The 15,405-nt window shown below is 39.4% G+C and overlaps 1 protein-coding gene across 2 annotated transcripts in view; it reads right to left on the bottom strand.

Annotated features, from left to right (window-relative positions):
* anapc1 (anaphase promoting complex subunit 1) overlaps positions 1 to 15,130 on the bottom strand; it is a 36,025-nt gene extending 20,895 nt beyond the window's left edge. Inside the window, exons 1-22 of one of the 2 annotated variants that reach the window (XM_077582280.1) lie at positions 14,946 to 15,130; positions 14,165 to 14,404; positions 13,636 to 13,800; positions 13,518 to 13,560; positions 13,153 to 13,250; positions 12,974 to 13,056; positions 12,772 to 12,845; positions 12,554 to 12,699; positions 12,223 to 12,380; positions 11,553 to 11,681; positions 11,272 to 11,475; positions 10,872 to 10,976; positions 9,184 to 9,274; positions 8,671 to 8,736; positions 8,408 to 8,545; positions 7,106 to 7,249; positions 6,833 to 6,893; positions 5,323 to 5,378; positions 3,044 to 3,175; positions 2,849 to 2,923; positions 1,381 to 1,503; positions 1,124 to 1,284 (exon numbers count right to left, since the gene is read on the bottom strand). In XM_077582280.1, the coding sequence (XP_077438406.1) occupies positions 1,124 to 1,284; positions 1,381 to 1,503; positions 2,849 to 2,923; positions 3,044 to 3,175; positions 5,323 to 5,378; positions 6,833 to 6,893; positions 7,106 to 7,249; positions 8,408 to 8,545; positions 8,671 to 8,736; positions 9,184 to 9,274; positions 10,872 to 10,976; positions 11,272 to 11,475; positions 11,553 to 11,681; positions 12,223 to 12,380; positions 12,554 to 12,699; positions 12,772 to 12,845; positions 12,974 to 13,056; positions 13,153 to 13,250; positions 13,518 to 13,560; positions 13,636 to 13,800; positions 14,165 to 14,380 (2,468 nt within the window). In that variant the 5' untranslated portion in view covers positions 14,381 to 14,404; positions 14,946 to 15,130. The remainder of the gene's footprint in view (positions 1 to 1,123; positions 1,285 to 1,380; positions 1,504 to 2,848; positions 2,924 to 3,043; positions 3,176 to 5,322; positions 5,379 to 6,832; positions 6,894 to 7,105; positions 7,250 to 8,407; positions 8,546 to 8,670; positions 8,737 to 9,183; positions 9,275 to 10,871; positions 10,977 to 11,271; positions 11,476 to 11,552; positions 11,682 to 12,222; positions 12,381 to 12,553; positions 12,700 to 12,771; positions 12,846 to 12,973; positions 13,057 to 13,152; positions 13,251 to 13,517; positions 13,561 to 13,635; positions 13,801 to 14,164; positions 14,405 to 14,945) is intronic. The other variant, XM_077582281.1, reaches the window with a different exon arrangement.
* Between the last annotated feature and the right edge of the window lie 275 nt (positions 15,131 to 15,405).

Raw genomic sequence — 15,405 nt, 5'->3', positions numbered from 1 at the left:
AATTGGGGTATGAGACAAACTGGAAGGGATTAGGAAAAGCTTACTAGATGAAATCATGATTTTGAATGTGATTGGTTAATTCTGGACATAGCCTCATCCTAATGAGCGGGTGTGAACACTTTTGCACTGACAACATATCTTAGTCAGTTGTTTATTTTTTCACTCCCCTCTCAAAAAGATTTTTACATTTTAAAATCCTGGCATTTGAAGAGGGGTGTGAACACTTTTTATTTCCACAGTATGCCTCTAGTCATGAGTTAAAATGTTTGTCCTGACTGCATTCCTGTTGAACAGACCACGTTCACGCAAAGACCGGCGCGCAATCAAGCCTCTTCAGCGTGGCGAAAAAGAAACTCGCAAAGGTTAAGAGCATTGTGATTGATTGGTGACAATGACAGACAATGCGGAGTGGGAGGCAAAAGCGCTCTTCAGCGTAATTGTCCAGTGCTGTTTTTTGTCGTGAGAAGCTCCACAATGAAATGACCTTCGCATTTTATTTGACTTTGCAACTGTTCAACTGAGTTACATTCTGTCTGAACAAGGTAAATGGAGGCATTCTGGGAATGGATTTTGTGTATGAAGTACTTTATCATTTCAAGTGTTGCCACATGCTGATTGTGAAAGCTGCCATGTAAAGGTGCCAACCTCTCAATACCAATCAGCCTGAGATGAAAAGCTCATTAGTGAAGGAGTCTCTGAATGATCCTTGGAATAAGCACAACATAAACAACTGCCTCCTCAATGCAGAGACTCCGAAAATTGGCCGCAATTGAAAACAAAACGTTTCCACACAACCCAGAGAGGAAATAAATCTACAACAACAACAATTTACGTTAATTTAACGTTGTTTAGATGACATGAATTAATTTGTGGTAAACTTCCAATATTAACTGGTGAAAATCCACATTACATCCTGTATCTGTATACCAGGGATCAGCAATCTTTTTGAAGCTTAGATCTATTTCCTTACTCCTGAAAAATGTCAAGGGCTGCCAGTTGTATGCACACTTCTGAAATGGCAAATTTGCTCAAATTGCCTTTATTGTAATAATATTTTTTGTTCTTCCCTATACAGTAATAATAATTGATGATATTAAAACGCAAAAGACAGGCAGGCATTTACCTGGCGAGTTGCTGCAGAAGACAAACCAAGGACGAGGCACCCTCTCTGTGCAGCTCGTTGAGCAGCAGCTCCTGATAGAGCAGGTGGAGAACGTAGAAGAGGGCCGGAATGTGAGCGAAGAGCGGCGCCGTGCTGTCCAAGGTGCTGGAGGGCGGCGATGACTGAATATCAAACACGTGACACAGGAAGTGAATTGAACAATTCAGAAACTTTTCTAGACTTGCCATTGCCGACTCTTGATTGATTTGGTCATATACCAAGGAGAGGTCCTCTTCTTCCAGGATGACACTTGCGTTCAAGCCACTAGAGTCCGCTGGTCTGTCCACAAAGTGGGAATCTATCTGGCGGTGGTAATGACATCCCAGCAAGTATTCCCAGTCCTAAGCAGAAGGAAGGCACACACACATGGTTTTGATTACCGTTAGTTAATTATAACAAACTGTAGAAGTGTAGTATCGTTTTACGGGTGAACCAAAAATGAAGTTATTTCATTCATAATTCTTTTTAATTAATCAGTTATCGGAATTTTATTCTGCCAAACATCGGAATTGGCCTCAAAAAGTCTATATCAGTCAGGCCTTGCTTTTGACTCCACATGAAAAACAAGAACCATGTTAAAAAAAACACTTAGCACTAGGCCTGGGTTAAAAAAATAATAATAATAATAAAAAAATTATTTATCGATATAGAATGAATATTCCCACACTTAGCACTAGGCCTGAGTTTTAAAAAATATTGAATCGATATTCCTTTTCATAGACCAATATAAATACATAAAACAATGAATCAACTTTTTAATATGGTTACCAAATGCAAATGTGCCCTTGTGTTATTCAGAGTACCCCAAGAGGAGGCCAGTGTTCTTGCCACTTTATTTACATAGTCCTGTTGTTGTAATCGATTTCAATTATTATTTATTGTTTTGGTTAGGTAATGTTCAATAAAAACATACATGATTAATGTAACTGCATTGGATTGAATTTTAAATCAAAAAAACGTTTTTTAATGTTTCATACTATACTAATAGTACTTCTGAGAATGTCTTCCATATACAAGTAAAATTGGTACTGCATGAAATCCCTAACTGAATCGAAAATCAATGTGAATCGTGAATCGAATCAGGCCCCTCTGAATTGAATCGAATCGATTTTGGAAATCTGAGTCAATACCCAGCCCTACAAACACCATCATCATGGCCAATATGAAAATAAAGTAGGGTAGTAGCAGTAGGTATAACCCCCCCCCCCCCCCCCACACACACACACACACACACACACACAATTTATTTTTATTTTTTTTTATTCCTAAATATTTTTAATATTATTGTAAGCTGCTGTAACATTATGCACCGTTTGAAAATTAACACTTAAGTACCTGTATTGGCAATAGGCGAATAAAAAAAATGATGATTTAATTAAAATGTATTGCACATAAAAAGTTGGATAAAAATTGTACCTAAATAAATGCAAATAGTTCTTAAAACTGGGTACCACGTTATTGCGGGGAAACACTGCATGCTGCATTAACAGTTTGTACAGTATATTAGAACATGCAAAAATAATTGGCGGCCAGTATAGTAATGCTGAAGTTACCCTCCTTTTTTCTTTTTTTTTAATCAATAGGTAAGTGCAATTTTGATGTCTGCATATGGAGGTTGTTTTAAGATAATAAAATTTACCAAGATGCACCTGTATAACCAAATATAGTTTAGTATTAGTTACACACCTCATCAGAGCCTCCATCACAGGGGCGAGCTTTCTTGGCCGCAATCACCGGTGAGAGTGGCACTTCAAAATTCAGCTGGTAGAGGGGGAGAGGAGAATAGGGCATGAGAGTCAGAATTAATCGTGAGAGTCATTAATTCATGGCAGAATTAGCTCTTCTTGGTTTTAATTAGGGGGGAAAAAAACACCAACTCACATTTTGTGTCCAGGTCAGGCGCTCCGTGTTGTAGCCCATCAGCTTCAGGAAACACGTGATGAACAGATTCCACTCGTCATGGGCGCTGGTTCCACCGGGAGCATTGATGATGGTGTACCACTTCACCAAAACCTACAAGTGAAATATGAAGTTAAAGCCCAAATGATTCACATTGTGAATTAACGTAAATTTGTATTTGTTGAATGGAAAGAAATGAAGAAAGTGGGGACACAAAATTGACTTTATAATTGTTCTAACTGGGTTTCTGTAGTGAATGTCTACGTATCAAGTGTGAAATTAAATAACGAAATATATTCTTAGCTACCTTGTTCCCCAAAAAATAAATTGTATGCATGAGACACATTGAATTTTGCCACATCAAGACAAAACACTGGGGCTGATTAACAAAATACTGCACACACAAAGTTTGTTTATTGGCCTTTGACTTTGCAGCTAGGCTGGCTTTAGATTCACCATTTTTTAAAGAAAAGCACTATCATGATCATATTAAAACCAAGGTAAGCAAAACTGCAGTGTTAGCACAGATTAGCATTATGTAATGGTTTTATCAGCGTTAGGTTCTGATAAACGGCAGATACTTGAATGCTTCACAATGTTGTCGACTTGGGGGCGGTTGACAGCGCTGTGCAATTAATTGAAATTCAATTACAATGTTTAATTATTACACTCCCCAATTACAAAATCAGCATAATCGCTTAATAATAAGCTTAATACTATTTGAGTTGTTCAAATTTATACATTTGCACCTTTTTTGAAATGTATAAATATCAAATTTAATACATTTTATTTCATCCAAAAGTAACTTGCATAATTACAGCGTTTCAAAGAATTGTATATGTCTTAATATTTTTTACGTTTAAACATTTTCTTGATTTGTTCCCAAAAATAATTACCAAAATAATTATTAATATTTTCTTCATAATCGAGCAGTCCTAGCGGTTGAGTATTTGGATGTCGCAGTAGTAGTAAGTGTGTGTCGAGATAGTGGGAAAATGCAGTTCATAGTGTGAACGGCGAACACCAGGTTTAAAATTTTTTTAAAAAAAAAAGCCCCACAAGCCATGCGGCTTACTGGTTGCATATTATTTTGCTATCAAAACCAATTTCTCAGTCTTTTTTGTTGTTGTTGTGTTATGGTTTGAGGTGTCACAAAAGGCAAGAATATATGCACCAGTCACTTTTTGGTCAAAAACAAACAATTTTGGTCAGAAAACTGTTTTGGCGATATTAACCCATTGAGGCCAAGAGCGTGTGACCGCGCTTTCACCGCTAAAGCCGGGAGAGCTGATATGACATTTTGTTTTGTTTTGCCCAATTCTTGGTCTCTTTGCCAATTAAATGCATCAGAATATACACGAGAGGGTGACGTGGGCCTCGTAGCATGTCCTTAAATTTTATTTAAGCGTTTATGATTGATGCAGATTTGCAGGAGTTATAAAATAAATTTTGCGATTGATAACGGCGCGGGAGGACTTTGAATCAGTGTAACGAGTTGACATATTTCATACAACGAAATATGTTTGTAGACAATGAGGATGTTGACATTTTTGATGGCTTTATAACAGGATGGACGACGAATAATTACCACACGAAGCCCCGAGGTTATTACAACTGTACTCCATTGCTGAAGGTAAATATTTGGAGTTATATACCCGCAGATCCGACATTTGTTTGTTGATTTAAAAAATATATATATTAAAGGTTTATAATAATAAACTTAGGTTTGTGTGAACGCCACAGGTGTAAGCTCTGAAATCTTGGTGGAAATCTGTTTCTATCTGCTTCAGGAGCTGAGATATCAATTATTTTTAATATTGTTTAATTTCCAGGAAAACTTTAGGTTTTCGGGGGGTGACTCAAAAATCACCCTTAGGTTTTAGAAGCATGTTTTGACAGACATTTTAAGCCTTAATGGGTTAAGACCCGTTTGAGTTTTGATGACTAAAGAACACAAAAAGCTATCCACATTTTTTTTTTCCCTGGTGAAAAATGAGAGTCAGTCTACCCTTTCGGTAAGTTTGGTGCTTATATTGTCACTGAACACATTATTCTGTGGGTCTTTAAAGATTAGTCAAAAATCCTCTAAAACAGCTGGCAATACAACTCTGCTTTGAAAATGGCTTGTAATAAATGACTTCAGACACTTGGAAAATAAAGTTGTGTAGTGTCAGATATTAATGAAAAATATTGTGTCATACATTTAAATATTGCTTTCAATAAAGAAAAAAGAACTCTGATGATCAAAAGTGTCCACAAACCTTCATGGCAGCATCTTTGGGCAGGATGAAACGGATGGCCTGAAGACATTTCCTCACTAAATAAAAACAAAGAAAAGAGAAACGTGAAGAGTACAATATTAGAAATTCTTAACTCATAAAATTTCTATTATTAAACTACAGAAAATTATCATCCTTTGCCCAACAGTAGAGACCACAAAGGAAACTAAACAACGAAGAACCGGCACTACAATGGTAATTGATTTTGACCAAAACCATTCGCCGTCGACCAGAATATCTCCAATGGAAATCCCGAAATGAAAAGGTCAGCTGCAAGGCAGATTAATGCCATTTAATTAGGGTGAGGTGAAAGCCTTATCTGCAAGATTGATTAATAAATAATGAGCACAGACCAGAAAAAAAGTCTGATGCATACAAGGCACTTGTTAATTAGGCACAAACTTGGCATTACAGAGATTAACAAAAAATCTTTGGATTCCACCTCATCCAAACGGGGATGAATTAGCACCAATAATGAGGCGCATGTTCAACATCATCCTCTTATAACAGCCCATGTACTGTACTTTTTACAGGTCTGGAAAAACACATACACTGTATGCCTCTCCCTGGTAATATTACACCACGTGGCTCTCTATGAACTGGACAAGAACTCACAGGTTGCAGGTTGAAATGTTTAGTTTTCTCCAAGTGTTCTTAAATTAGAATTTATCATCATCTGCTATAATGATTATAGCAGTGTGTTTGTACCTTGTAATGGCATCCTCAATACGTCACAGTAACAATGTAGGGCGCATCACAAACCTAATTTCCAGAACCTGTCTGTTCTGACTCAGCCAGAACAGTGTGTGTGTGTGTGTGTGTGTGTGTGTGTGTGTGTGTGTGTGTGTATGTCTGACCAAAAGCAAGTTTTGAATATATCAACATGCATACACTAGTTACCGCCACAGGGTGGGGGTGACAGTGACATCTGTCTAATGTCTGGTTTACATGAGCCCTACGCAAATTATTGAATTAAAAGTGATGATTGTGGTTACTACATCATACATGTACTAAATATATTGATCTGAATGAGAATGGTTGACATTTAAAAAGTTAATAGAATGCTAATTTCAAGTCATAACACAATAAGAGTTTGCATTTATTAACTAAATTTCACAACTGAAGGTGGGATACAGGAGCAGGAAAAAAACAGACAAAACCTACTGGTTGCCTAATTAATGCATGATAATCTAATCCTACAGTGAGTGCTCACATTTAAATACATGGCAATTTAAAATTTCAACCCAAGCATTTTTTTTCATAATATGCATTACTTTCATCCATTTTTTGTACTATTACATTAATTTCAAATTAGAATTATAATGATATAAAAAATGACTTTTTTTTTTACATTTTGCACTTACAACATTTGGAAATGCACGGTTTTTATAATCATTTTATATTTTTTGTTTTTATTATTTAAATAATTTTAGAAGATATGTGCCCTGTAAAAGGACTTTTAGTGTTGCTGCATGCAAGAAAGAAAGCTTACCCAGCTCCGAGACAGCAATGTCTGGGATGGAGATTCTCAGCATGGTGCCATTACTTAGTTCCTACAGAAACAACAAATTATTATTCATATATAGAACTAATTCAATGTCTTAGAGACATTGCTTCTGCAGTGCAGACAATTTGCACACAACAACATTTGTACATTAACAAAACCGAAATGAGAATTACACGAAATGAATAAAAACATGCACATTAGAGGGCTTAAAAGACTTTAAAAGGAAAAAAAAACACACACACATACACACAAACCCACCAGAGTTACACGGTTGCTGACGGGGTCCCGCAGGGTCTGGATGTAGGGCATGGCCTGCTGGAAAGCGTAGTCCTCTAAAAAAGACACTTCGTGATGCTTCATGTTTAGACCCTTTATCTCAGACACTGGCGAGGGCATGGCAGTCTGAGGGAGACATTGGATGATGACGAAATTAAAGTATAGTGAAAACTCATTCGCTTAGGCTGCGTTCACACTGCAGCTCAATTCCGATCTTTTCACAAGTATCTGATTTTTTCATGCAGTGTGAACGGTACAATTCCGATTTTTTCACACCCAACCTGGGCCTCTTTCATATATGGATATAAATCTGATATGTATGCGATGCGTCTGCACTGTCAACGCTCATCCGCACGCATCCGATTCATACGTCATCAAAAGCCTGATATTCGTTCTGCGCAGGCGGGAGAGAGTGCTTGGAAGGGAGACTACTGACACGTCTGTGAATATATACAAAGATGTTTTGAGTAACAGTGTTAAATTTTTATTTGTCTTTAATTGTATCACACTTGAAACATGAAGCATAAATTTGACATGTATGGCGATAGTAGAAAACGGTTCATCACGAACGGCGATCACGCGACGTAATCTTCAGTAGACTTCTCAATGAAATGAGAAGGTCGAGGAGTGTCCCCTCATTTCCTCCAAATTACCTCTTCCGACCTCGCTAATCTGGCGACATGCGATGAAAAAAATAAGTCTGACTGATTTCTGTTGCTGTTTGTAAACAGCACATTCAAAACTGACGCACAAAGAAGCCGAGGAGGAGCCAACCAGAAGCGAGCGTGAAAACAGTCCACCAACCAGGAGCGCAGGCGTTTGCACAGCTGAATTTGCATAATGTATGCAGACAAGACATATGAATTGAACTCCAAACATCCACGAAACAAGTCCACCAATCTGTAACGTGTGTTGGCACAGCTAATTTTGCATATGACACTGCTAAAAGTCGCTTGCCTCAGCTGGCGGTAAAACGTAGCGAGTCGGGACAGTATTTACTTCCGTGAACACCGCAACGTGCCATCGTTGTTTTGGGTGTACGTTGCTCGAGGTGCGCTCTTTGCGCATGTGAGTCGCATCACGGGCGCGTTGCGTTCACATTAGATATCGCATTTGTTTTTGTAATGTGAACGGTGCATAAAAAGATCGGATTTGACAAAAAATCTTAATTGGGCATCACGCCATGCAGTGTGAACATAGCCTTAGTCATTGTTTTTGTCATGTTATGGTATCTTTGTGTACAGCACATTCACAACTGCTTTTTCTGACGTTTTTACAACACACCTCGTCGATTCTTTGCAACTGCCTGCTGCTAGCATTAGTAGGCGTGCTAACTTGCGCCAGCGGCGTGTAGAGGCCAACGTGGTGGTTGTTTAGACTGAAAGTTGACGGCAGCAGGCCAGGCACAAACACCTTGCTGACCTTGAGGGATAAAAAAAAATAATACCGGTAAATAAATTTAAAAAATAAATACCGGTAAATACATTTAAAAAATAAATAAATAAATACATCGCATGTGCAGGAGACAAATTCATCGCCGTCCTTACCCGGGTGACACCTGTGTAGAGAACCAAGCTGCCACAGGCCTCCAAAACCAGCATCGCGTCGATATTCTGCGAGGGCAAAAAGTTAAAAAATAAAATAAAATCCTGTGAAACCCTGCTATTGCACAGTTCACTGTGCGCACACCGACTATATCGCTGAATTTTTAGCGATCCATTTTTAGGAGTTTTTACAGTATGCTGTACAGGAAAGTCAAAATTTAGAATTGCATGCCTTTAGCGTAGGCCACAACATGCCAGGCAGCACGGAGCTATATAGTGGAAGACATAATTAAGAACAAGAAGAGGACATTTATAATTACCAAAACATATATAACATCTTATTTATTTTTCTATTCTATTATTGATTCAATTTTGTTATATCTGCGCCATACAGCATGAACAACTTTGAATGTGTTGGGAGGGGTAAAATATTTAAATTTTGTTTTTTTTATATGGTCTCCATCTATCGCGCATTCATGTACTCAATTAGCCTGTATAAAACGCAATGCCATTCACCTGCAAAGGCCCAGCATCTTTGGCGGCGATAACTGTCACAGAGCCGAAGATGAGCTGAGATGTGTCGTTGGTCTCCATGAATTTCACACATCTGAGGAGCCAAAGATAAGAGAACATGTAGGTCTAGAAAAAAAAATAATTAAAAAAAACTTAGCACAGTAGCTACACCAGGCCCTGCCTGACATGGCGGGAGCAGCGGGATTTTTCCCGGTTGGCTGCCAGGGGGCGCTGTTTATTTCGGGCAGCAAGTTTGTTTCAAAAGCAGCTATTAAAGTACTTTAGGTAGAGACTTAGCCAGAGCCAGATTGACTAAATTGGAGAGGCCTGCATTTTCCCGCTTGGTCGGCCTGAATTATTTCTCGTCGCTTTTTTGTGCAGAATGGATCATACGCATTTTTGAAGCAAGTGTCACACGTTTTCTCTCGCTCCCTCTCTCTCTCCAGTGATGGCCGAGAGCTCTCTGCTCACTCTGTCTCCCCTCCCCCATTCTAGCCAGGCTGCTGGCCGGCACACAGCCAAACAAATCAAACAATACACTCTCAAAAGTAAAATAATAATAATAATAATAATAATAATAATAATAAGTCAGATAAGGGAAAGGAGTGGCACAGTCACTTTGTCACTCCTCTCCCTCTCTCTCCCTCTCCTTACTTGCGCTGAGGCGCTCTCTCCCCTCCCCTGCTTGTTGACACTACAGCCAAACGAGACACTCATGTAAAAAAGTAACATCAGATAGCAGAAAAGATTGAGAAAAGCCAATATTAAAGAAAAGGAGTGAAGCTGAAGCACCAATGCACTTTAACTAATCGCAGAGCACTGAAGTGCATGCGCCTGGAGAAGACAGAGGAAGCAACACCAAGTCAACACAAAAACAAACAAAATAATGTGCAAACAATTATCCAACAGCATGTTTGGCTGATCATTTTTCTACTAGTAATTTAATGTTGTGGTATTTGTATTTGTTGGGAACAGTAGGTTTTACATTGAAGGGGAATAAACCCCATGCTGCTCCACTAGAAGGAAGAGATAAATAACAGGGCTTGATCTGCTTTTTGGGATTAAAAAAAATATATATATATATAAATATATATATATATATATATATATATATATATATATATACATACACAGTAATTACATTGAAAACAAATATAGAAATGACTAGTTTTTAAATGTGACTCAAACTAACTTTTGCATTTTGTAGCCAATTTGGTCAACTCTGCCCTTGCTAATAGTAATTCAAGCACATTCCAGCACAAGGAAGTTAAAGTGTGCTTGCAGTTCATTATTTGAGCTCTTAAAAAATAGAAAATGTGTCTTGTACCTTGACTTATTTTCTTATTTAGCCTTTATGTTTAGAAAATCTGACAGGTGGTCAAATCAATTTATTTAGCACACTTGACTTTATTTATGTTTTCATAATTGTTCAGATATACTGCTTGTGATCTAGTAAGTTATTTAAATTTCTGATCATATACAACATAACTATTGACGTTGGTTACTTATTCGAATGTTTAATCTATTTTAGGTTGAAACATTAATACTGTACATATGAAATATACAACTCCATTAAAACACTGTAAACTAAAGTGGGCCAGTCTGAGCCATGAAACTGAGTCCCAGTCCGGCCCTGGTAGCTACAATACTTCACTGTCTGGCATACTTTCAGACAGTGTTTTGACTCTGACCTGAGTTGCTGGTGTGATTCCACCAGAAAACAGAGGTAACGGTTCTCACAGAGGTCAGAGGTCAGGAACACTTTGGATGCCTGGCTGCTCATCTCTCTGTCCAGGCTGAAAAACAATACACATAGTATAGCCACTTTTATACACAAATAGAACTATACTAATGTATCCGTGTGTTTTCTTCATATTTGTATTCTAATAAGGAATCTGAAAAATAACAATATTTGAATATATTTTGAATGCATTAAAAAATTGCTACATAATCTAATGATGGTGTTTAATTTCAGTATTATTAGTCTCCTATCCTAATTTTAACTGTACTGTAAACCACTTCAGCAAACCCCTCAAAAACAAGCTATAACAGAAAAAGAAGACATTATTTACACCAAATCCAGCTTCCAACCTGTGAGAAGCAGCCGTCTCGCTCCACAGCTGCTCCATGCATAGGTCTGGGATAATGGGCTCCAGTGCCACTTCATTGACAGTGCTGTTGGGCGAGTGTGCCGTGCCGTGGTGAAGGCCCATGGGCGACGAGGCGTGGAGGGTAGTGTTGAAGCGAGCCACGCCCGATAAGGATGGCGCTGCCATGCCCGGTGAGTGGTCGCGGCTATGTGGGAAAAGAGGAGTGTGTTGACTGGGTTTACATACTACTTTCTGTAAATAAATAGCATACAATGAACTTACCTGAGAGCAGCCATCTTGGATATACCTGGGGAATGGCTGCGTGACTGCATTGCTGGTGAGAACATGAGGATTCTGTTCTGGTGGCTGTGTAGAGTGTTGCAGTGGTGAGGGCTGTTTAAAGCAATGGCACTGCTTAAAAAAAAATTTTTTAAAGGACAGAAAAAGTGTTTGAGACAGCAGTTGTGTGTGTGACTTAATTTGGGCCAGGAAAAAACCCTTTGAAGACATTTTGGATAATTGGGAGCTTCCAGGTCTGTGGGAACAGCTAGGAGAAGGCCATTTTTTGTTTAAAGTTGATAAAGCCCTGAAAGGCATCCTTGGATGAGTTTGGGTGTGGAAGAAAGCCATTAGAACACCTTAAAGACGAGTAAGACTGATCTCACAAAATGGATTCCGACTGATACATTCAGAAATTAGAGAAAGTTTTCCCAGGAGAATAGAGACTCTGGTCTAGTAGCTGTTATCAACATTTTCTCCTATTTTCTGTATGTATAGTATAGAAAATGTAGCAGTTTGGAAGTCAGGGTCTTGCTCGTATATATTACTGTATAACCTTCTGACAGTGAGACAAAAATGTCACGGGGAGTCACTTCGTCTATTATGCTGCATTCTGACATCCACGTGTGCAGCTAAATTATTTGCATACACTTTTATAGTCTAACACTGTTACCTTGCTCCAACACTGGGATTTAACCTGGCTGCCTTGTTGCCGCATGGAGAGTCCAGGCGGGAGTGGTTACGCAGGTGCGACATTAGGAAGCCTGTGGCCAGGAATCCCAGAGGTTCGGCGAAGGGCTCCGCGAGACAACTAAGTACCGTAGAACGCTCCTGGTGGAGGAAAGAGGCTGGAGGTTAGATTCCAGTTGTTGTGTGTGTGTGGATGTGAGTACGTGTTTAGGAGTATAATACTGCAGGCTTCTGATATCCACATTCCAAATTTTTTATTGGATGACCAAGAGGGGCCATCTTATCTCATCTTGAGCGAGCATATAAGTGCATACTTCACGCGTGACTGTTCGCAGGCTCCACACAGAGTGTGTTCCTTGCTCACTGTCGTAAGAGACAACAATTGAAGGCCGACAGCAGGTGAAGACGATCTTCGTGCTGGAGTCGGACATGTACTCCACACGAGTGCTGTCAAATGGACCTGGGTGGCAAACGGTAAACATAAAATACAACAGTGCTCCAGGTTTGATGGTCCACTACAGCATTGTTTAACCTATGGGCTTGCACACCACTGGGGCCACCTCGTCTATCGGATGCAGCATGCTGAACAAGGTGGGAAGACACTCGCTGTGGTGAAAGAAATGGTTTAGTATAAAGATGTGTCTATAGGAAACATAGATAATTGTGTCTGTTGGGGGAGTAGGAGTTGTGTTGTGCATGATAGTGACTGTGTGAGTGTGCATGTTAGCATTTACCCCGGGGGGCTCAGCTGTCCGTCTGCTGCTGTGATTTTACGCTCTAGCAAAAGTCCAAACTTGGTCGGCCAAGCTTTGGACACCTGTGGGAGAACAGATGTGCACCTTTTTTTTAGCTTACTTTTCACATAAACTATCATTAAAAAGGTTACTAAAAGGGTGGTAGGTGATTGTCTCACCTGGAATGGCAAAGGTGAGAGAAAATCCTTGCCGGTCACGGTGTGAATGTTGATGCATCCGTCCTGCACGATACACACTGTTTGCTCCACCTTTTCTTCTGTGAAACACAACCATGCCTTAACACTATTATAAGTACTGACGTACATTTACAACCTAGATTCTTCTGTTCCATGAAATTGTATTCATTTATTCCCAATTGTCTATCCTCTTCATTTGGTTGCATTTCTGTTGGCTACACCACTTCCAGTGCGTGTGTGTTGAAGTTATAATCAATAGAGCTGGCCCATTTAACTATATTACACTGAAAAATTATTATGTTTCCATAATTTTCTAAAGGAACTTATATGACTTGATGACACGGTACCTTCTTTCTTGCTCTGAGGAACAGCAAAGTCGCACCACAAGGCCTGCAGATAAAACAAAAAACATATAGATATGGATGGATCTTAAATTGAAATTCATAACAATCCACATCGACCAACCTGCTCCACGGGGCTGTCCACAGTGAACGCCTTGTAAACATTTGAGCCCTGCGTCCGACTTCCCTTGGTCCAGACCACCACGTTACCTGCTGTGTAAAGCTCTTCTTCAAACTCCACATCCTGCTCCAGGGCTTCCACGCAGCCCTTCCTCAGCTGCCAGATTTCCTGACAATCAAATACGTAATGAATGAATCCCCACCCTTGTGTAAAACTCAAAGCTCATGGGCCAGAGTCAATAGAGATAATTGCTAACTACTTCAACACACTTTAAACACATTTAAGTCTATAAAAACACACTTGTTAAACACAATGTAAATGTATTTGATCACAACAAAAACTAATTGCAAGCATAAATAATAGTATTTAGTGCCCTAATTCAAGTTTAAGACCCTACAGTACATAATCATTTATGTAGTTTCACCTTTATATTCATAACTATATTTCATGACGAAAAGCATTTCAACACCCCTGCCTTCCAGTAATGTATCTGTATGATTTGACGGCATGAGTAAAAACTCCAGGGTCTTACTCTCTCACTCTCCTGCAGGCTGACCTCCTGCAGGGAGCCCGCCAGACCAGCAGCGCAGTCTGACGACCAGAGCTCAGAAGCGGGCTGCAGCTCCCGCAGCTGCAGTTTGAATGCGTTGGGGTGGTTCCTGCAGTGATCACGGCCAAATGGGACAAACGACTGCAATTCCCCTGCGGCAATCATCGTGGCTGTCTCTTCATACACGACGTTCGACATGAGTCCCAGATATCAGCATTATTTCTAAAAAAGGAAATTGTGTTTATATATCACAATCTCTCCACAACTGCCAATACTAATACTGTCAACCATAAATCTACCGCAAACTATGATCCCAAAACACGTTAACATCCTTTCAAGCTCATCTAACAACATTTACCCTTAAGATAAATGGCTTACAGATGGTTTGTTTTTGGGGGAAAATGCTAATGTAAATTGAGACTAAATAGCAAATAGCTTGAGAATAATCACCCTCATTAGCAGCCTGGCTACACCTGGCTACAACATACGCACGAGTAATTCATAAAAAATACTTTTCGTTGTGTCCAACGAAGTTGACTCTTACAGAAGCTATATGCTAAAACGCAATTAGCTACAATCTATAGTGATGTAAATCAACAGTTTGCATTTTGGAATTCAAGAGGTGCCATACGCGTTTTGACAGGTGAGCTACATACACGTAAATAGCCAGTGATGCGTTCAGGAACCACACTAGCATGCTAATTCGGCTAACGGGAGCCTCTCAGTTCCATTCACCCAGCAGGAACTACGACGAAGCACCAACCTGATAACGAATATTCTGGCTCTTATCGTGGAGTCCTCGTCTACTTAACGTTATAAAGTGTGGCTTGAACGTAAAACTTAAACATAAAAAAACAAAAACACTCGGACCCGTTGCCAAAAATTCGACTTGCGGCAACTTTTCAATTGACCGCCGACATGTTTGCTGAAGTAGCATCTTTCCGCTTCCGCCTCCTCGGCCAATCAGAGAGCGAAACGCGATTATGGTCATGATTACGACCTCGAGACTGTCGAATAGACAAATAGATAAATACCGATATGGTATTATAAAATTTAAAAAGTAAATAAGTAAATATTAGTCAAAATTAGTCAAGCATATCACAGGGGATCAGTGTAGAGGATGGTTGAGACATTCACACCATTTTTTTTCTCTATCTGCATTGCAAAGGGAAATATTGGCTACAACGTGGATGAAAACCTTTGGCCAAACAGAAAGCAGCATA

Source organism: Vanacampus margaritifer, chromosome 12, assembly GCF_051991255.1.
Source record: "Vanacampus margaritifer isolate UIUO_Vmar chromosome 12, RoL_Vmar_1.0, whole genome shotgun sequence".
In the NCBI taxonomy this organism is placed as follows: domain Eukaryota; kingdom Metazoa; phylum Chordata; class Actinopteri; order Syngnathiformes; family Syngnathidae; genus Vanacampus; species Vanacampus margaritifer.
This window is presented reverse-complemented; position numbering and strand designations above follow the sequence as displayed.